The sequence below is a fragment of the Rana temporaria genome, chromosome 5, assembly GCF_905171775.1.
Source record: "Rana temporaria chromosome 5, aRanTem1.1, whole genome shotgun sequence".
NCBI lineage: Eukaryota > Metazoa > Chordata > Amphibia > Anura > Ranidae > Rana > Rana temporaria.
This window is the reverse complement of record NC_053493.1, coordinates 91,958,666-91,979,725: the sequence shown is the minus strand read 5'-3', so window position 1 is coordinate 91,979,725 and position 21,060 is coordinate 91,958,666. Positions and strand designations below refer to the sequence as shown.

At 42.8% G+C, this 21,060-nt stretch overlaps 1 protein-coding gene across 1 annotated transcript in view; it reads right to left on the bottom strand.

Annotated features, from left to right (window-relative positions):
- Positions 1–21,060, bottom strand: part of NUP42 (nucleoporin 42) — a 100,407-nt gene that overhangs the window by 12,033 nt on the left and 67,314 nt on the right. Inside the window, exons 7-10 of the mRNA XM_040352849.1 lie at positions 15,815–15,977; positions 15,020–15,114; positions 4,834–4,910; positions 1,407–1,493 (exon numbers count right to left, since the gene is read on the bottom strand). Of these exons, the coding sequence (XP_040208783.1) occupies positions 1,407–1,493; positions 4,834–4,910; positions 15,020–15,114; positions 15,815–15,977 (422 nt within the window). The remainder of the gene's footprint in view (positions 1–1,406; positions 1,494–4,833; positions 4,911–15,019; positions 15,115–15,814; positions 15,978–21,060) is intronic.

Sequence of the window (21,060 nt, the reverse complement as noted above, 5' to 3'; positions counted from 1 at the left end):
TGAGACTAAGCTCTGAGTCATTGAGTTTTAGTGTTTTTTTTAAAGTTTACACTGTAAAGTGAATTCAAAACACAGTCCTGGTTTTTACAGTAACAGTCAGAAATACAGGGTAACTCTGTCTTATCTGTCCATGTCACTAGTCTCTATATAGAATCCAGGCTTTGTCCATCACAGTGGACATACCTCTCAGAGGGATCTTCAGGGTCTGAGTTCCATAGGTATGGATTACAGCCCTGGACCTGTAGAACATTCTGTGACCAACTACACACATTGCACAAAGTGCTGAGGTTAGCGCTAGGGTTGTCCCGATACCACTTTTTTAGGACCGAGTACAAGTACCGATATTTTTTTTAAGTACTCGCCGATACCGAATACCGATACTTTTTTTAAATGTGTCCCCAAATGCAGCCATGTCCCCCCCATATGCAGCCATGTCCCCCACATATGCAGCCATGTCCCTCTAGCCATGTCCCTCACATATGCAGCCATGTCCCTCTAGCCATGTCCCTCACATATGCAGCCATGTCCCTCTAGCCATGTCCCTCACATATGCAGCCATGTCCCTCTAGCCATGTCCCTCACATATGCAGCCATGTCCCTCTAGCCATGTCCCTCACATATGCAGCCATGTCCCTCTAGCCATGTCCCTCACATATGCAGCAATGTCCCTCTAGCCATGTCCCTCACATATGCAGCCATGTCCCTCTAGCCATGTCCCTCGATGCGGCGGCAGCGGCGGGGAGAGGGGAAAGGGGGGGGAAAGTATTCTATTTAGGTATCGGGGGTATTTGCGCGATTACGAGTACTCCCGCAAATACTCGGTATCGGTCCCGATACCGATACTGGTATCGGTATCTGGACAACCCTAGTTAGCGCCCATACAGGATTCAGTGCCTGAATCAACATTATAGGCTTTCCCCACAGCACGGTGTCCAAGTATGGTTCCCAATGTGTTACAGTGGTTGCATCAATTTTTATTGCTGTATTAGACAGTGAAGTTGATTGAAGAATCCAAAGCTGAAATAATAAGAACAAGCTAAAAGTAATTTCTCCTTAAGAGAGAAGAAGTCCATCAACTTAGGACACTAGCAAAAAAACTGAAGTCTTACAGAGTAGAGTAGGGTTATGGGGGGGTGCCCAGGGGGCATTTCCTCAAAAGCTTGCCAGTTTCCTGTCATCTAAAAAGGTATCATACTTTAACTCAGGGCCTATGAATACTCCAGCTGTGTCCTGTGCTGTAATATTAAGATAAAGTAAATCAGTCATAGGATATTATTTATTATGATATCTGTGAAGTCTTGAACTGAAATCCCATGGGTGTGAAAAAAGTGTGCTGTTTAGCAGTAGAAAAAAACCTGTCTGTCTGCAGGCAAACAAACAAATACAATTTTGATTTGGTTATTTACCAGTGCAGCTTGAGCTGAAATATTTGTGTTCTTAATCGCATGTACCCTCTGTTTCCACTGGGTGGCAAGTTGTTGCACTGAAATCACCTACCGAGAAAAAGAACAGATAAAGGCTTTGCAAATACAAGTGTACACTAAAACAGCAACAACAAAGACAACAACACTCTCACATTCATATAATAGAAAGGTAGCTGAAAAGATTGCTCCCCTAGTGAAACCTTTTGAAGTATTAAGAAAAAGATCATACAATAATTAGATTGGATGTAGTGGAAAAGCTTTGGATAACCTGGGAAAAGATTAGAAGCTCCACTGAGATTTTTTACTGCTTTTTCTCTCACTAAAGTGGTTGTAAACCCCTTTTGACTACTTCTACCTATAGGTAAGCCTAGAATAAGCAGAAGATTTAATAGATAGAAAGATGAAAAAATGACTGAAGTTCTGCTTTAACCTCTTGACCACTGGGCACTTAAACCCCCTTCCTGACCAGACCAATTTTCAGCTTTCGGTGCTCTCACAATTTGAATGACAATTACTCCGTCATACAACATTGTACCCATTTGAAATTTTTGTCCTTTTTTTCACACAAATAGAGCTTTCTTTTGGTGGTATTAGATCACCTCTGGGTTTTTTATTTTTTGCGCTATAAAAGAAAAACGACCGAAAATTCTGTAAAAAAAAAAAAAAACAAACTTGTTTCTGTCATATTCGCAGGTTATTTCTCACACACAGCATATGCATACCACGAATGACACCCCAAAACACATTCTGCTATTCCTCCCGAGTATGGCGATACCCCATGTGTGCAACTTTTACACGGCGTGGCCACATAGAGAGGCCCAACATGCAGGGAGCGCCATCAGGCGTTCTGGAGCACCCAGGCCAATTCTGACATTTCTCTCCTACATGGAAAAATCACAATTTATTTGCTAGAAAACTACATAGAACCCCAAAACATTATATATGCGGAGTATTGGGGTATTGCGGAGTATTTGGGTATTGCAGAGTATTGGGGTATTGGGGGTATTGCAAAGTATTGGGGTATTGCGGAGTATTGCAGAGTATTTGGGTATTGCAGAGTATCGCGCAGGGTATTGCAGAGTATGGGGGTTTTGCAGAGTATGGGGGTTTTGCAGAGTATGGGGGTTTTGCAGAGTATGGGGGTTTTGCAGAGTATGGGGGTTTTGCAGAGTATGGGGGTTTTGCAGAGTATGGGGGTTTTGCAGAGTATGGGGGTTTTGCAGGGTATGGGGGTTTTGCAGAGTATGGGGGTTTTGCAGAGTATGGGGGTTTTGCAGAGTATGGGGGTTTTGCAGAGTATGGGGGTTTTGCAGAGTATGGGGGTTTTGCAGAGTATGGGGGTTTTGCAGAGTATGGGGGTTTTGCAGAGTATGGGGGTTTTGCAGAGTATGGGGGTTTTGCAGAGTATGGGGGTTTTGCAGAGTATGGGGGTTTTGCAGAGTATGGGGGTTTTGCAGAGTATGGGGGTTTTGCGGAGTATGGGGGTATGGCGGAGTATGGGGGTATGGCGGAGTATGGGGGTATGGCGGAGTATGGGGGTATGGCGGAGTATGGGGGTATGGCGGGGTATGGCGGGGTATGGCGGGGTATGGGGGTATGGCGGGGTATGGGGGTATGGCGGGGTATGGGGGTATGGGGGGGGGGTATGCAGAGTATGGGGGGGTATGCAGAGTATGGGGGGGTATGGCGGGGTATGGCGGGGGTATGCAGAGTATGGGGGGGTATGGCGGGGTATGGCGGGGGTATGCAGAGTATGGGGGGGTATGGCGGGGTATGGCGGGGGTATGCAGAGTATGGGGGGGTATGGCGGGGTATGGCGGGGGTATGCAGAGTATGGCGGGGGTATGGCAGAGTATGGGGGGGTATGGCAGAGTATGGGGGGGTATGGCAGAGTATGGGGGGGTATGGCAGAGTATGGGGGGGTATGGCAGAGTATGGGGGGGTATTGCAGAGTATTGCTGAGCTGGGAGGGATGGCTGGATCTGTGACTGCAGTTGTCACAGATCCAGCCACAGCACTGCTGACACCCCGCGCTCCCCCCCCTCCTCCTCTCGCACTGTACCGAACGGTACAGAGAGGAGAGGGAGGAACCGGCGTCATCAAATGACGCCGGTTTGTTTACAAGTGATCGCTCCGTCATTTGACGGAGCGATCACGTGGTAAACAGCCGCGATTCGCGGCAATTTACTGTGATCCGTGATGCGCCGGGTCTTCTAGACCCGGCGAGCACGGACACTTCCGCGAGCGCGCCCCAGGGGACGCGCAAACGCGGAAGTGCACGAGGACGTCCCAGGGACGTCCTGTCACAATAACTCGACCGCGCTGTAGCAGTATTTCTGCTATGGCGCGGTCGGCAAAAGGTTAAGTCAGTGCCCGGGGCACTGATCAAGTGGGAAAAATCCAACAGGCTGGTTGTACAGAAGTCAATTGTTAGACTGGTATGTGAACAACCAGGCTGCCCATACATGGATCGAAATTTGGTCAGTCCCTGCTAAATCAGCCAAATTTCCAACCATGTATGGCCGGCTTTATTGTCCCTGTGACACCGGTTTCCCCAGACAGGAAGCAATGGAGAATCTCTAACAGCAACACAGATAGCAATAGCTCTTTAAAAGAGAAGTAGGTTTTGTTTTTTTGGCTAGTTATACTTACCTAGGAGGATGCAGCATCAGACCAATGCTGCATTTGTCCTCCAGCATCTCTGCCCGGAGAACCGAGCCACCGAACACCACCGATGGCTCGGTTCTCACTCCTCCCCGAGCAGAGCGATGCCGACCGTCAGTCAGCATTCCTTCTGCTCTACTTCTCAGCGTTCATTGGAGCACTGAGCCATGGAGGGGCGGGGAGCGGCCGTCTCAGCGGCTCGCTGACATGCTGAGCCTGCCATCAATCAAGGCAGCTGGCAGATCCAGACTTGGAAGTCGTAATGACGTGCTGTCTTGACTGATGGCAGTGACGTCAGCGGAGAGCGGACTTCAGACCGCTCTCCGCTGAAAACGGCTAGAGTAAAAAAGTAGAATAAGGCAATGCTAGAAACCCCTCTCAGTTTTTTTTTATTGCTACGTATCCTATGGTGTGTAGGCGTAACGGACCATCAGTCAGCTTCATCGGTTAACCTATGACAACGGTCCTTCAGACCGTTGTGCTCTGGTTAACCTATCGTGTGTACGAGGCTTTAGATACATCATCTGGCAAAGTCAAAAGAAAGTACATTTTAATTTGTTTCAGTTTACACCACTGCATGCATTACTTTTTTTCATCGCAGCGCAAGGCGGTCCACCACCTCGCACCGTGGCCAACAGAACTTAATAAACTGTAGCCACTGGTATGAACAAGCACTTAGAAGAGATTTAAATAAAGATATCCCTCTGTATAATCAACCATAATCTTCCAAAATTAGGACATTTACATAGTTCTGTATATTCTCAGACTCCCGTGCTGTATAACATTCGAGGCGCAATTCTTCAGGTGAAATATCTGCAAATCCTGTAACATACCAAAGATAAAAAAAGTAAACATACAAGATGAACAAATCAAAAATCCTAATCTACACAACACTTCGTAAACATATATTTAAATACAAATTGAAAAACTAGAAGAGCCCTTTCAGTGAGCCCATGTGATTCTGGTTTTACATTGTTACAAAGGGGTCAACTTCCCTAACACAGGATTATGCCCCAACTTCTTGAGCCTATTCCCACCCACCATTCTGCTGTCCAATGAAAGAAGCCTTACTGAATATTGAGGACTTGCGCACGGTTGTACTGTTCTTACATGCGATGTTGCTGCCCCATTAACGTCTGTATGAGCCGAGATGTGAATGCACTTCTGCCACATGAATGTGGAGAAAAGGGGGAAGCCTTTTTAGGCCCCCCTTTACCTTATGGGGCTGCGGCGGTGGCAATTTAAATCAATTTAAGGAGTTTTATAGTAGGAGGTTTTTTATTGGTCAGATTGGATCATGTGACAGAGGAAGGTCCTGGAAGGCCAGAGGGTCAAGTCAAGATTGGTCACTTAAAGTCAAGTGAACTTTGGAACATTCTGGAAGCCAGTTTGAGGCCTATATAAAAATGGCCAGCTGACAGGATTCTGGGCCAGTCGCCAGAGAGAAGATGTCACAAGGAGCTATGGGCAGAAGAGCTATAGTATGGCCGGCACTGAAGAACTCTCTGGCGGCATTAAAGCAGGGTCCCACCCCCAATTTTTATTTTTTTTAAAGTCAGAAGCTACAAACACTGTAGCTGCTGACTTTTAATAAGGACTCTTGCCGGTCCTAGATGCCCGCGATGTCGCACCCCCGAGGCCGATCCCTTGATTGCGGCAGGTCCCTGTGCCGCCATCCTCACTAAGGGAAACAGGCAGTGGAGCCTTGCGGCTTCACTGCCTGTTTCCTACTGCGCATGCGCGAGTCTCGCGGCGCTGTATGAATGGGAGGCTGCTCTCTGGGATACACACAGTTCCCAGAAGGCATTGCGCCCCATTCACCAGAAGACAATGCGAGGATGAAGACCAGCCGCAGACTAGGAAGATTTGCCTAGCGACCGCAATTTCTGGTAAGTAAACATTTTTTTTTCTAGATTTGTTTCTATTTTGTTTGCAGCATTTTGGTGTAATTTTTTTGGTGTAATTTTTTTTTTTTTTTTAAGGGTGGACCTCCACTTTAAGACTCTCATGCGTCAGCTGTTGGAACGAGCAGAATTGGCGGGAGGAGAGGATTGGATTAGGCTTTGCCTCACCTTACCTACAGGTCAAGAGCGGGGCATCAGAGGAGGCGTCCGGGAGTGGAGGCGTCATGGGTCCAACGCCGAGGCCGACACAGGAAGAAGAGGATTTACCAGCCGAAATTGATTAGTATAACGTGAGGCAGGAAAGGGTCAGCCGCGAAGAAGAGGAGTCTTGGAGGACAAGCAAGAGGAGGCGCCAGAGGAGCTTCAGCCCGGCTACGCCCGCGTCTGTTATCAGGAGCAGAGAGATCGGCATCAGCATTGAGCAGTCGGCGCATGCGCAGGAGCATTGGAGGGACGGAAACATGGGCGGAGCCTGCAGATGACATCACCAGGTGTTGTATCGTCACCTAGGAATGCCTGGTAGTCGGCCAGGGCAAGGGTTATCAGGTTTCATTCAGCAAGCCGGAAGGGAAATTCTGCAGCAAGCTGGGGATAAGCAAGCAGGCAATTCCATCCCTGTGCGGTGTGCTTCCACTATGTCTTCTGCTGTGGATTTCAGCAGCAATAATGTTGGCGAGTGTAACACGCTAACAAAACTGTCCGATTTATCTTCTTCCCTTGAACAGTCTATTCGGATCATTCTAGAGCAATCTAAATGTCAATCAGGTTCACCTTGAAATCAGGATAATATTGCAGCAGGAGTCTGGGCATCAGTTTTGACTGATACTCCGTTATTGTCACAGAGTCTTGCGGAAGCTCCACAGCATTCAGAGTGTATATCTGAAAAGAATTTTCATGATAAAGGTATCAAGAAATGTATGCCGTGTGTCCTCTCTCCTCTTTGTTTTCATCTGTCTGCATCTTTGAAAGAAAAAAATTGGAAAGGGGAATATATAGATTTAACTACGGCACTGCCTCCTAGGGAATTTTCTCACAGATATGACAAAAGAGATGATAAATCTGAGGATTACAAGCATAAGTCTGCTTTAAAATCTTTTTTTATACCTGTTTACAAGCTTTTGGTATCTATGCCAGTGTATTATGCAAGAAAATTTACGGAACGGAACTCAGCATTATTTCAACATATCAATATAATCCTCGAGACTTACAGGAGTTTTAGTGGTTTCACTTGGTTCGCTTATGAGGCTTTCCGACAGGAATTAGCAGTACAACCTTCACTTCAATGGGGTTCAAAAGATGTCAGCCTTTGGCTGATTTTATTTTTACCTCAAAAGCAGCCTTTTGTTTGTCAAACAAATATATCTAATGTGAATGCTTCCGGGAATGTATATAGGAAAGGGTTTTGTTTTGATTGTGGAAAAAAAAAAAAAAAAGGAAAGGGTTTTGTTTTGCATTTAATGTCAGTGTAAATGTTTAAGTACAAGCACGAGTGTGCTTTTTGTTATGGGTCTCACCCAATTTCAAAATGTTTTTGTAACCTCCAGGCAGTGCAGAAAGACAATTTTCAAAAAAGCAACAACCCTGGTGAATAGCCAAAGAATGCTTCCATGGTTTCAAGTCTACCCAAACCAACAGATGGCTTCACTGCTAATTAAAGTTTTTTCAGAGGGTTTTAATTTGCCAGCCTTTGAAGGATCGGGTTGTATAATGTTTAGTCATTTGAAATCTGCCCAAGAATTTCCTAATGTCAATATCTGCAGGTAGAATTGAAGGTCCTTTTGATTCAGCTCTATTTAAGGATTTTCGTGCATCTCCATTAGGTTTAGTTCCCAAGAAAGAGCCTCAGGAATTTTGCCTTATTCACCACTTATCGTTTTCCTTTTGGCAGTTCTTTAAATGATCAAATAGACCCCAATTCTTCATCCGTAACATATGCATCTTTTGAGTCTGCAGTGCAGAAGACTTCTACCACTAAATCCGTCTTGTTTTAATGCGCTAGGTATTAGCTTTGAAAATTTATTTTATTATTTTGACAAGACCCATGGGGTGCTCTGTGTCATGTTTTTATTTTGAAGCATTTTCATCTTTCATTGAATGGGTAGTAAAAAGTAGCCGATTCCCAATTTTCTATCCATTATTGGATGATTTTTTATTTATGGGTTCAGAAGGGTCTCACGATTGTCTTTATTTATTACGTTCATTCTTTTTGGTACGTAATTACTTTGTTATTCCATTAGCACAATAAAAATGGTTTTCCCAACAACAAGCATTGAATTTTTAGGAATAACTTTAGATACTGTAGCTATGGAGTTTAAAGAATGAGGAAAGTAACGCTCAAAGAAATGCAATCCTTATTGGGCCAATTAGCGTTTGCATCCAGAGTGCTCCCAATGAGTAGGGTCTTTTCTAAAAGGTTATATGTTTCGACCTCAGGTCTCAGGAACCCACCTTTACACATTAGGTTAGCAGCAGATATTAAAGAGATTTGTTAGTGTGGCTAAAATTCCTTTGGCTTTCTTTTACGGATTCAGGAGGTTTGCCTAGCCACAGATGCAGCTGGTTCAGTCGGGTTTGGAGCAATTTGAAAGACCCATTGGTGTGCAGCAGTCTGGCCATCTAGGTGGTTCGCCAATGGCTTTTGAAAAAATATAGTTTTATTGGAACTATTCCCCGTTACTGTTTTTGTTGAAATCTGGGGTTCGCAATTTACGAAGAAGAGCATTTTAGTGAGCACTGATAACTAAGGAATCGCTTTTGCTGTAAATTGTCTTTCCTCCAAGTCTCCTCAGGTAGTTGCTTGTTTGCTTGCATTATTTGGTCTTTCTGTGCTTAAAGTGGAACATCTGGATAAAGGCCAAGTATATCTAAGGTAAGTTTAACCTAATTTCTGACTCTCTCTCACCAACAGACGGACTGTTTTTTCTCGCCAATACTAGAAGCGGATGTAGCCGCGGAGCTTTGTCCTTCCCATAATAAAGATTTAATTTATAAGAACATTCAGCACTCCGTGGCTACTTCTACTTGGAAAAATTACATGTCTGCATGGCTTCTATGGTCCACTTTTCTATCTTCATTACACTTTAACATGTCTGAATATTCAGAAAGTTTCGTTTTAATTTTTCTTCATTGTTTAATGGAAAAAATACATTCCTGGTCACATATTAGCAAAATATTATCGAGTATTTCTTTTTTTTCTTGCGTCTCTATAATTTACCGCCATGTCAGAGTTTCTTTTCTGTTAAGCAAGCTTTGAAAGGCTGCAAAAGAGTTAGTGTAACTAATGATGATAAGTGTCCTATTACCCCAGCTTTATTAGCTAGTTTATGCAGAGCTACTTATCTGGTATGCTTCTCCAGATTTGAAGCAATCATAAGCCTTTTTTGCGGTATTTAGAAATTCAAAATTATTGTCCTATCTAAAAAGTTGGGTATTTTGTTTTCTAATGTTGTTCTTTTGGAGAATACGAATACAAATTTTTCTGCAGTTCAGTAAAACCAATCCTTTAGGCATTGGGTCTTGGATCGCCTTATAAAAATGTCAGGATGCTAATATATGTCCAGTCAGGACTCTGATGTTGTATATTAGTATTAGGCCAAATGATTCAAATTTGTTATTTATTCATAGTGATGGCTTTCCATTAATGAGTTACCAATTTTCTGTTGTTTTAAAAAGATGCTTGTCTTATTTACAGTTGAGTCATTTAAGGTTAACTACTCATTCTTTTCGTATCGGAGAAGCAACAGAGGCTGCTCGGATGGGTTTAGAAGACAATGAAATTAAAAAGATAGGCAGATGGCATTCAAACTCTTATAAACTATATATTCATCCTTGTGAAAAAAATAGAAGTGAGTGTTCAAATGACTGACACCTCATCCCAAATAGAGAGATAAAAATGTTAGGGGAAGAAGGAGGTCACAAACCTCGGGACTTTAAGGGTGTCAGTTGGGTAGCAACCAGAAATTACTGATCAACCAAAATGAAGATTTAAATAGCTTTATTACAAAAGATTTGGATAAAAACATGAGCGAAAAACACGTCCTATGTTAATTGTTCCTCAAACGTAGCAGTTGAACAGACAATACCAATTTTCTCTACATGTTTAGCTAGGAAGAGCATCTTCAGGAGATAAATCATGGCATCTATTGCGCTACAGGCAACAAAGAAAAAGAGGAAATGAATACTCACATTGAACATTAAAAATAATATGTAGTTACATGTTGGCATATATAAAATTAATATGCAGTTAGAATCATAAAGGTATACATGAGAATCAAAATGAGGGCATAGAAACCCAGGTTTGCAAATTTGGAGGGAGTGATGTGTCAACGAAACTCACCTGAACACTGTTTGATATTAGCAAATGGAAGATAAACAAAATATAATAGTACGTTTTGATGAAAGCACTCAGTTTAGTAAGTGCAAAGAGAAGCGGTCTGTGCCTTAAATCAGTGGATCTCACAATGCTTGTAGACAAGGATAAAATATGTCCAACCTAAAATTGAAGAAAAACATATATAGCGAAAGTTTGTAGAAATGCAAAGATATATATGAAAGATATACAGAGGTGGCTTCAAAAGAACCCAAACATAGTATACCTGGCCTTTGCATGTTGATATAGAATCAATTATGATTGAGCATTGGGGACTTGGAATATTCCACGATGCGTATTAGCAGACCCAGATGGACAAACACAGGACATCATCACAATCCCAGCAGGGCAGATTCCCAAAAGAAAAAACCCTGCGCAGAGATAGAAGGATGAATTGGTCAAGCAACAATAGGAAAAGAGGGATTGAAATGCCGCTTTTAAAGTCCAGCGATAATCACAATTAAAGAGATATATATCTTACCTTTACAAGGAATAAAAAAGGTTTCCAGGAATGATCGGAGGGAGGGATATGGTCTCTACCATGACCTCCGTGGAAATGACAGAGGATATTGGCAAATTGTGCCGTTTTGTTTATATCCCCGTCCGGTGCTGCAGCGCTTTGGACGTACTGAAGATACGCGCATGCGCCGCCCAGGGGAAACAGCTTGGCATGATGACAAGAGACTCTTGACGGCAGCGATCGTCATGTTGAAAAATCCCTTTGCCAGTAACTATACGGTAAGCACTGGCAGAGGGGAAAAAAAGGAACTAGATGGGACAGACATGAAAATGTGGGAACACAGTTCCACATTTCAACCAGGACCAAATAGCTGGCCGATGATGGAATGATATGTGGCTGAGATAACCGGTGGGCGTAACATCATGGGAATCACTCAAAGAAAGGCAGAACTGATGGGGCGCATTGATTAGAAGCCCCACACTGTCTGCCCTATGTGTCCATACAAGCAGAGACAAACAAGAGCAACTGATAAATAGGCACATATAAAGCATCTCAGTGCAGGAGGATATACCAACCAAGGCTATAATGGAATCTGAATCTAAGTCTTTGTAAAATAAAGAACTACATAAGTAGGTCAAAATGTGAACCATATCGCTAAGGAAATTAAAACAGTATATGCAGGATACAGAATATACAGTGATATAAAGGCAAGTTTAGTATTCACATCCAACAACCTCCAAAAAATTGCAGTAAATACAGTAATGCAATGGGATGAACCCAATCAGAAATATGTAATGTATAAAATGACCCGTTAAACAGATAACATACAAAACATTACAGTATGTAATATCTCTTATACTATTGAAAATAAAAATAAAATAAGACCTCTAGAAAAGTTTGCTGAAAGAATGAAAGAACGGGGCCGGGGGGATAAATAAAACAAAGAAATCAATAGGTGAAAAATGGGGAGGAAAGAACCATTCTATAGGAAGGGTTTGAAGCTCAGGGCATGATTTAACCCAGGATACTGCAAAGCACCTAGGTTAGAGATCCATTTGGCTTCCCGTTGTAAGAGAGTTTGGGGGAACATGCTCCAAGGTAAAGAAACGCATCGAGTCGTTAAAATGATGGCAAAGGCCCATATGCCGGCTGATGGGTGTCTTCATTTTTTTCTTAAGTACCAAGGAGACATAATCTCCGATTCTGTTGAAAAATGCGCATTTGGTTTTTCCGATATAATAGGCTTGACAATCGCACATCATGATGTATACAATTCCAACAGATTGGCATGTCACCAAAAATTTTGGCTTAAATAAATCGACCATCCAGTAAAATCAGACTGCGTGATGCATAGATATACCGGCAAAAGCCACATTTGTGACAGGGTATGGTCCCCTTCATCCCTAAGGGGTCACGGAGTGAGGAAGTAAAGTGACTATGAACCATACAGTCCCTTAGTGATTTTGATCTTTTAAATGTGATTTTGGGGTATTCTTTAAGGTGTTTAGAAACACTGGGATCTCCCATAAGGAGATGAGTTTTTCTTTAATAGATCACACATCTATTGGTGTTGCCCTGAGAAGCGAGTATCGAGTCTCACTCCTTTGTTGGATTTGACTTTCTTAGGACAGTGTATCAAGGAGGACTGGTCTACATTTTTGGCCTTTAGATAGGCCTTTTTGAGGCACTTTCTACTGTAGCCGCTTTGTAAAAGTCTGTTTTGCAAGGCCTTAGCTTCCATCTCAAAATGTGCACTTTCACTACAATTTCGTCTAAGCCTTAAATATTGCTCAAAGGGGACACTGGCTATTAGGGGAGCTGGGTGGGAACTTGTAGCATGCAGCAAAGAATTGCCAGCGGATGCTTTTCAATATAGAGTCATGCCAATTACACCTTGGGGGTTAACATATATCTGTATGTCCAAAAAAGTCAAATTGCTTTGGCTCTTTTCCATAGTAGAACTCAAATTGTATTGATTGGGCTTAAGACTGTCGAAAAACAGTAATAGGTCCTGTTCACTACCTGTCCAGATGAAAAAGACGTCATCAATATAATGTCTCCAAATGGGAATTTGTTCAAAACGCTGCATATCCTCTTGGAAAAGAGGTCACGCTCCCACCCCCCCCAGATACAGGTTGGCGTAGCTGGGGGCACAACGGGTCCCCATAGCCACACCCTGTATCTGGAGGTAGTGGGAGCGTCCAAAAAAAAAATATTGTTGGCAAGTATAAAACGTAAAAGGTTCAAGATGAACCTATTGTAGGCAACAGGTGCCTCACTACTGTCAAATAATAAGCCCTCCACAACTTCGACCCCAAGATTATGGGAGATGGAGTTGTAGAGGGCCTCCACATCAAGCGCCACCAGCCAAGCACCCTCAGGGACATGAAGACCATCCAGGGCCCCCGAGGAGATCACTGGTGTCCTGAAGGTAGGACGATAAACCTTTGACGTGGGGTCAGCCATTTCCAGATACATATATATTCATTCTTATTTCAATTTCAAAATTTTCAATTTTGTTTCAGGTAATCAGCTTATGGTTTGGATTGTGGGTCACTCATATTTTCTGGGCCCAGAAAAGAGGGGCTGCATTAATTGGCATGGACTTAGGGGTATGGTTTGGAGTGACCGTTTTCGAATTAGGTAGGCTATACGCTAGTTTTCCTGCCCCAGATGTTCTCATAGTTCACTTAGGTGGGAATGATATAGGGAAAATTAAAACATTTGATTGACAGTTCTAGTCTTCTCGGATATTGTTCCGAGATTCAGATGGTTATAATCTGTTATATTTAAGCCACTTGAAAATGTACGAAAGGGTTATTAAAGCTTTAGGAAAAAAAAATTGTACCCAAGCTAGGCATTTCTTTTCGCCATTACAAGCTTGAAGGTGGTTTTCCATGTTTGTATTGGCAGGATGGAGTACATTTATCAGATGTTGGTTTGGAGATTTTTAACATTGACCTTCAAACATGCATTGAGGTGGCCACGGTGTGGGGTGGTGTGGACAAAAGGGCTGGTTATGCCAACCCTCCTTTCGGTTGGGATATGCAAGGAAATGTTACAGTTACAGTATTGGGAGTTACAGTATTGGGAAATTACTTTTCAACACCCCCTTCAAGCCAACAAAGACTATGAGACTGATCACTATTATGATAGACAGAAGGATCAAAATATGTGAAGAAGCTTCTCTTTGCTCTGTAGCACTGCACAGAGAATAGGGAAAAGAGTGGGGATTTTAAATTCCTGGACTGCGGTGGTGCTGACAGCTCCCCAACTTTTGGAGACAAAGCTCAGGACCTTGATTGACATCTTTTTGGTATGCTGATCGATTGGATGTTCTAAGTAGTTATACTGGGAATGAGTTACATGACATGTGACCTAATATAGGTCGAATCAGTGAGGTGAGAGGCCACTCTGTGCGGTGGAGGGATTTTTGGCCACGTTCGATCCACATTGCATGCCGTCATTGTGCCTTTTCACAATCACTTGTGGACCGTTTTCTTCTCATGGACATTATATCCCTTTCACACTGAGGCACTTAACAGGGGCTAGATCGCTAAAAATAGCGCCTGCAAAGCGCCTCTCCAATGTGAAGGCCTGAGGGCTTTCACACTGGAGCGGTGCTTTGGCAGGACGTCAAAAACACTGCATCTTTGAGGCGCTGTAGGAGCGGTGTACACGTTGCTTCTACAGCGCCCCTGCCCATTGACATCAACCCTTTTTCAGCCGATAGCGGGGTTAAAAGCGCCCCGCTAGTGGCCGAAAAGCACCGCTAAAATGATGGTAAATCGCTGCTAAAAATATCGGTGCTTTACTGCTGACGCTCACAACACCCCAGTGTGAAAGGGCTCTTAAGGATCCACTAAAAGATTCAGATCTAAGATCCAAGACATGTCAACATTAGCACAAACATTAAATGCATTTGACGCTGTCTGCAGATCCACATAAATTACAGATCTGATTGCAGCAAATTGTACGTCTGTACAGAAGCCCTTAGAGGGCTCAATGGAAGAGGCTATCTGCAAATTAAAATAGTAATGGCATTTTATATATCAGTTTAAGCATACTGTGAACAGTTCTTCTGGAAGGGGGCTACTAAGGAACTCAAAATTAACTTGGCTGATTTAATCAATAGGCAATAATCAGTTTCTTCCATCATGAAAAAATAAAACTCAAGCATTATATAGTAAAGTAATACCTGTTACATTGCTTGAATCCTCGCTAATGCAATAAACAGAGAAAATCCATTGCCCAGAAGATTCCCAGGCATCCAAGTCACGTTTTATATCCTCACTGCGTGAAGAAAAATGGCCAGAGTGATTTATTATGTTACCAAGCCTCCCTTGAACCTTGACAGTTAAAAGACACACAGTGCTACTACTACTACAGGATTTTAGGTCTCTATGCCATCACTAAACATGTCTAATCGAACGTGGATACATCATAAATCTCAAACAGACCTGTACCAAAGTTGTCAGTTTACATTTACGTTATTAGGCATTAAATAAAAAATTAGCTCTCTTGCTTAGGCAATCTTCATCACATGGTCTCTGGCTACTATAAGAATTCTGCATGTTTAACTGCTTCCTGTCCGCGTCATTGTAAAATGGACAGGAACCCTATTGTTCTGAGAGGACGTTATAAGATGTACGCCTGAGACCAGGCCACGCTCCAGCGTGATCTGTCACCGGCTGTGTGTCTACCAGACACTGGCCCAGCCCACTGCCACTATCAATCACAGCCTCTATCCCGCAGTCTATCCAGATTTGCCGCTCCTCCCATCTTGTGCCCTTCCTTGAGGAGGATAGCAGCAGCAGTGGGCAGGCGGCAGGGAGAGGACACTCGGCCATCTATCTGGCGAGGCTGCAGTCCGGATAGGGCCATTACTGGACCTGGACCATGGTCCACCATTTAGTGATGCCTGTGCTAAAGCACTACAGCATAAAAATACATGAACACCACAAAAACAAAAATAAATGATAAAGTTACTCACAAGATGCTTTCATCCTTGTCCAATTGTGTGTCTCTGGAATGATCCTGGAAGGGCATAGTAGAAAACTGATTTTGAGTAGTGAAGGATTCTGCAGAGGAGCCGGAATCAGAATGCTGTGCATATGATGTCTGTCTGTTATCCCTGGACCATGTTCCAGAACCAGCTTTATAAAAAAAAAAAAAAAAAAAAAAAATATAGCATTTGTGTGCAAAGTATGCACCGAGTTCCTTCATAGAAATACAAAACCAAATGCAAGCGCATCCTTGGGTTGCCAACTCCATATAGGTAGTTTTTGGAGATCTTCACAGAAACACTAAAGCACCCGCTAAAGCTGGAAACACTATACAACTTTTGTTGCTTGATTTCCTTTAGATTTACCAAAACCATGTAGTGCAAGGGCCTGCCTGATTGCATACAAATTGTAACTGTTAAGGTTTGACCTCATATTATATGGTTTTGGTAAATCTAAAGGAAAAAATATAAAAGAAAATTGTATAATGTGTATCCAGCTTAACCCTGACAGTATCCTTGTTGCAAGACTTAAAATGTGGGTATATACAATATCTCGCAAAAGTACACCCCTCACATTTTTGTAAATATTTTATATCTTTTCATGTGACAACACTGAAGAAATTACACTTTGCTACAATGTAAAATAGTGAGTGTGCAGCTTGTATAACAGTGTAAATTTACTTTTCTATAAAAATAACTCAAAAACACGGCCATTAACCACTTCACCCCCGGAAGAATTTACCCCCTTCCTGACCAGAGTATTTCTTGCAATTCGGCACTGCGTCGCTTTAGCTGACAATTGCGCCATTTTACCCAAACAAAAATTGACCTTTTTTTTCCCCACAAATAGAGCTTTCTTTTGGTGGTATTTGATCACCTTTGCGGTTTTTATTTTTTGCTCTATAAACAAAAAAGAGCAACAATTTTGAAAAAAAAAAAGTAATATTTTTTACTTTTTGCTATAATAAATATCCCCCCCCCCCCCCCCAAAAAATATAAAAAAACATTTCTTCCACAGTTTAGGCCGATATGTATTCTTCTACATATTTTTGGTTATAAAAAAATAAAAAATAAAATAAAAACCCAATAATCGTATATCCAAAAAATCGCAATAATCGTATATTGGTTTGCGCAAAAGTTATAGCTACTAAAAAATAGGAGATAGATTTATGGCTTTTTTATTCATTTATTTTACTAGTAATGGTGGCGAGCTGCGATTTTTAATCGGGACTGCGACATTATGGCGGACAGATCGGACACTTTTGACACTATTTTGGGACCATTGTCATTTATACAGCGATCAATGCTATAAATAGCCACAGAGTACTGTATAAATGTCACTGGCAGGGAAGGGGTTAGGTGTGTCTTAGGAAGCGATTCTAACTGTAGGGGGGGATGAGCTACCACTGACATGACAGAGATCACTGCTCCCGATGACAGAGAGCAGTAGATACCTGTCATGTCACTAGGCAGAACAGGGAAATGCCATGTTTACATTGGCATCTCCCTGCTCTGCCTCTCGGTCTCACGATCGCGGGCCACCGGCGAAACATAGTTTGCGGGACCCAATGCGGCTGGCACGCACAATGCAGCAAATTCAAAGGGACGTACCTGTATGCCCATTTGCCTGCCTGTGGCAAGTGGTTAATGTCTGAACCCCATCAACAAAAGTGAGTACACCCCTAAGTAAAAAATTTCCAAATTGGGCCCAATCAGCAATTTTCCCTTCCCAGAGTCATGTGACTCATTAGTGTTTCAAGGTCTCATGTGTGAATGGGGAGAAGGTGTGATAAGTTTGGTGTTATTGTTCTCACTCTCTCATATTGGTCACTGGAAGTTCAACATGGCACCTCATGGCAAAGAACTCTGAGGATCTGAACAAATTTGTTGCTCCACATAAAGATGGCCTAGGCTCTAAGAATATTGCCAAGACCCTGAAACTGAGCTGCAGCAATGTGGCCAAAACCATACTGCGGTTTAACAGGACAGGTTCCACTCAGAACAGGCCTCGCCATGGTCGACCAAAGCAGTTGAGTACACATGCTCAGCATCATATCCAGAGGTTGTCTTTGGGAAATAGACATATGAGTGCTGCCAGTATTGCTGCAGAGGTTGAAGGGGTGGGGGGTCAGTCTGTCAATGCTCAGACCATACACTGCATCAAATTGGTCGTCCCAAAAGGAAGCCTCTTCTAAAGATGATGCACAAGAAGGCCTCAAACAGTTTGCTGAAGACAAGCAGACTAAGGATATGAATTACTGGAACCATGTCCTGTGTTCTCATGAGACCAAGATAAACTTATTTGGTTCAGATGGTGTCAAGCGTGTGTGGCGGCAACCAGGCGAGGAGTACAAAAGACTTGACTACAGTCAAGCATGGGGGTGGGAGTATCAAGGTCTGGGGTTGTATGAGTGCTGTCGGAACTTGGGGGGTTTCAGTTCATTGATGGAACCATGAATATCAACATGTACTGTGACATACTGAAGCAGAGCATGATCCCCCCCCTTTGGAGACTGGGCCGCAGGACAGTATTCCAACATAACGACCCCAAACAAACATCCAAGATGACCACTGCCTTGCTAAGGAAGCTGAGGGTAAAGGTGATGGCCTGGCCAAGCATGTCTCCAGACCTAAACCCTATTGAGCATCTGTGGGGCATCCTTAAAGGAAGGTGGAGGAGCGCAAGGTCTCCAACATCAACCAGCTCCGTGATGTCGAAGAGGACTCCAGTGGCAACCTGTGACACTTTGGTGAACTCAATGTGATGTGTCCCAAGAAGGTATAGCCTCTATCTGTGAACAAAATCCCCCTAGGGAGTCACATCTAGTGGACAATAGTGACCCTCACTCGGGGAAATAAATACGCCGATAGTGTAGGGATTTTAATAGCAACAATAAAAACACACTATGGTACTCACAAAAGTAGCATGTAATCAGGCATAAAAACAAACGAGTGGCAAACTCGCAGACGTCACCTCTGATGGACTCTTACGCATATTCGTCACGATCACGTGACTTCCTCAGGAGTCTACGTGATCATGACGAATACGTGTAAGAGTCTATCAGAGGTACCGGAGGTGACGTCTGCGAGTTCCCCACTCGTTTGTTTTTATGGCCGATTACATGCTACTTTTGTGAGTACCATAATGTATGTTTTATTGTTGCTATTAAAATTCCTAAACAATACTACACTATCGGTGTATTTATTTCCCCGAGTGAGGGTCACTATTATCCACTAGATGTGACTCCCTAGGGGGATTTTGTTCACAGATAGAGGCTGTACTTTATTGGGACACATCACATTGGGAAACGGCTGGAGCTCCTTTGCTGAAACTGCTCAGACAGATTTTACACATGCTGTTACCTTACAGCAGTAAGGTAAGGGGACACCCTCAACAATTTAAAAGGAAACAGAACCCTTTCCTTTTCTTCAGAACCTTCCACGTTGATGATTTGGCACAAGCACCAGCTTTGTGTTTATCAGTTCTTGTTTTGCTGTTCATGCATGAACACCTATGTTTCAGTTCACATATGTTTCACATGCATCACTTGTCTATAGTTATGCCATTTTGAGGACTTATGTTAGCAGCGCATGCTCTATTACAGTTGCACCCAGCACTTTGTATTTATTACATTCTTGGATTTGATGTAATTTATATTGTTATTTATTAGCAGAGATATTTATTCTCATTCACTGATGCTTATATGTTTTTCATGTTTATCTTACACTTGATATAGCACTTCCTCCCTACCTTAGTTTTTATCCACTCTTTTATTTTACAGCGCAGCATTACCTATTCACTTCGGCTCCATTTACACTAATGCGTTTTTTGGTGTATTTTGCAGAAAAGCAGGGACATTTTTTAACATGGGTTCCTATGGAACATGTTCACATCAATGCTTTTTTGTGCCTCTGTGTTTTTGGAAAGGGTCGGGGACTTTTTTTTCCCGCAAAAAGCAGCGTTTTGCATGTAACAGAATTCAATGGACCCGCATCCAAAATGCAAGTACCGCGTTTTTACCGCGATTTTTCCTAGATTTGAGTTTTTTTTTACCTGTTTATAGCTGGTTGTTAACCACTTCCAGACCGCCGCATGTATATGTACGTCGGCAGAATGGCACGTACATGCACATTGGCGTACCTGTACGTCCCTGCCTAGACGTGGGTCGGGGGTCCAATCGGAACCCCCCCGCGCTACATGCGGCTGTCGGATTCCCGCGGGGAGCGGTCCGGGACGACGGCGCGGCTATTCGTTTATAGCCGCTCCGTCGCGATCGCTCCCCAGAGCTGAAGAACGGAGCCCCCTGTGGTTAACTTTCAAACTGCAACTGTCATTTTCACAATAAACAATGCAATTTAAATACATTTTTTGCTGTGACAATGGTCCCAAAAATGTGTCAAAATTGTCCGAAGTGTCCGCCATAATGTCGCAGTCATATAAAAAAAAAAACGGTGATCGCCGCCATTAGTAAAAAAAATAAAATGAATAAAAATGCAATAAAACTATCCCCTATTTTGTAAACGCTATAAATTGTGCGCAAACCAATCGATAAACGCTTATTGCGATTTTTTTTACCAAAAATAGGTAGAATACGTATCGGCCTAAACTGAGGAATTTTTTTTTTTATATATATGTTTTTGGGGGATATTTATTATAGCAAAAAATATTGCATTTTTTTCAAAATTGACGCTCTATTTTTGTTTATAGCGCAAAAAATTAAAACCGCAGAGGTGATCAAATACCACCAAAAGAAAGCTCGATTTGTGGGGAAAAAAAGGACGCCAATTTTGTTTGGGAGCCACGTCGCACGACCGCGCAATTGTCTGTTAAAGCGACGCAGTGCCGAATTGTAAAAACCCCTTGGGTCATTTAGCAGCATATTGGTCCGGGCCTTAAGTGGTTAAAGGAAATGTAAAAAATTTAAATTGATGGCTAAAAAAAATAAAAAAACGCAAATCGCGGTAAAAACGCACGTCAAAAAAATGCAACAAGCACCGCAAAAATGCTCAAAAGCAACATGCATAGGTGTGAATCGAGCCTTCATTTCACTTTGGGTTCGATATACCTTCAGTGCTGTAGCAGTAACCCTTTAACCCCCCACCCTCTCCTTCCCCTGTAACAATACGCCAAGTCAGATTCAGGTTTATGGATCGCAACTGCAGAGACTTCTCAGGTTCGAACCCAGGTTTCACTCTTAACTCAGTTAAGAGTTTGGGTTCTATCATCACAGCCT